The following is a 1,148-nucleotide window of genomic DNA, read 5'->3' as shown; positions in this document are numbered from 1 at the left end:
CCAAAGTGCTGGGATTACAGGCTTGAGCCACCGCGCCCGGCCACAAAACACTTTTTTTAAGGGTTAACATGATGAATTTTACACAGTGTTTATTTTATCTCCTACACCTTGTCCAAGACGGAGGGAACCCTGGTTCCCCCGCATCCTCGGGCCTGGCCTAGCCTGATGCTATTAAACGGTCACCTTGCAAACCAGCTCCCCTCATTCTGCTTCTCTCTTCATCAAGCGGTCTTCTGACAACTGGACTAGAGACTTGCCTATATGGACTACAGGCGCGGGCCTGGGGACATGAGTGCCTGTGCCCCGGGGCGGTCCCGGTTCTCTTGATGAGTTAATACACTGGCATTCTCATTCTCACTTGCCTTCCCCACAGAGCTTGCCTGGGAGAGAATATGCTGGCAAAGGACCCCAGGCACTAGCAACCCTGGCAGTGTTTAGCTCTTTACAAACTCACATGGGAGGCCCTCAAGAGACAGTCAGATGCCAATATGTGCTTTCTGGACCTGCGAGACAGGGCCAGACTCTAGGGAGACAGCTAACCTGCCTGCTCCCAGGAACACATAGCCACCCACGTCCCCTGGCTATGCTCACTGTCCACTGCCTGAGTTCTCAACACTTCAACTTCCTTCCTGAGGAGATAAGGAACAGCCAGGATGGACAGATACATTTGCTAAAGGCAACTCTTGACTGGGATAGCTCAGAAAAGGTAGCAAAAAATATTTCTCCCAAGTCCTCCTTCATAATGAATCACAGTTGATGATAGAAATACAGTAACTGGGTCAATGGTGGCTCACAGAGACAACGCTAAGTCATCAAAAACATATGTTAGGAAGAGTGCCACTGAAAATATATTTTTTTATTTTTCACTTAAAGGCCAGTGTAATTGTTTGTTTTTTCAATTAAAGTGAAATGTTAGCTGGGCTCAGTGGCTCACACCTGTAATCCTAGCACTTTGGGAGGCAGGCAGATTGCTTGAGCTCAGGAGTTTGAGACCAGCCTGGGTAACATGGTGAAACCCCATCTTTGGCCAGGCGCGGTGGCTCAAGCCTGTAATCTCAGCACTTTGGGAGGCCGACACGGGCGGATCACGAGGTCAGGAGATCGAGACCATCCTGGCTAACACGGTGAAACCCCGTCTCTACTAAAAA

The 1,148-nt window shown here is 49.6% G+C and overlaps 1 protein-coding gene across 2 annotated transcripts in view; it reads right to left on the bottom strand.

Moving 5' to 3' along the window:
- Positions 1-1,148, bottom strand: part of SPINT2 (serine peptidase inhibitor, Kunitz type, 2) — a 47,520-nt gene that overhangs the window by 8,211 nt on the left and 38,161 nt on the right. Inside the window, exon 3 of one of the 2 annotated variants that reach the window (XM_011952380.1) lies at positions 504-523. The exons of the other annotated variant lie outside the window; for it this stretch is intronic. Within the exon in view, the coding sequence (XP_011807770.1) occupies positions 504-523 (20 nt within the window). The remainder of the gene's footprint in view (positions 1-503; positions 524-1,148) is intronic. 2 annotated transcript variants of the gene reach the window in all.

Source organism: Colobus angolensis, unplaced genomic scaffold (assembly GCF_000951035.1).
Source record: "Colobus angolensis palliatus isolate OR3802 unplaced genomic scaffold, Cang.pa_1.0 Scaffold34, whole genome shotgun sequence".
Taxonomy (NCBI): domain Eukaryota; kingdom Metazoa; phylum Chordata; class Mammalia; order Primates; family Cercopithecidae; genus Colobus; species Colobus angolensis.
This window is presented reverse-complemented; position numbering and strand designations above follow the sequence as displayed.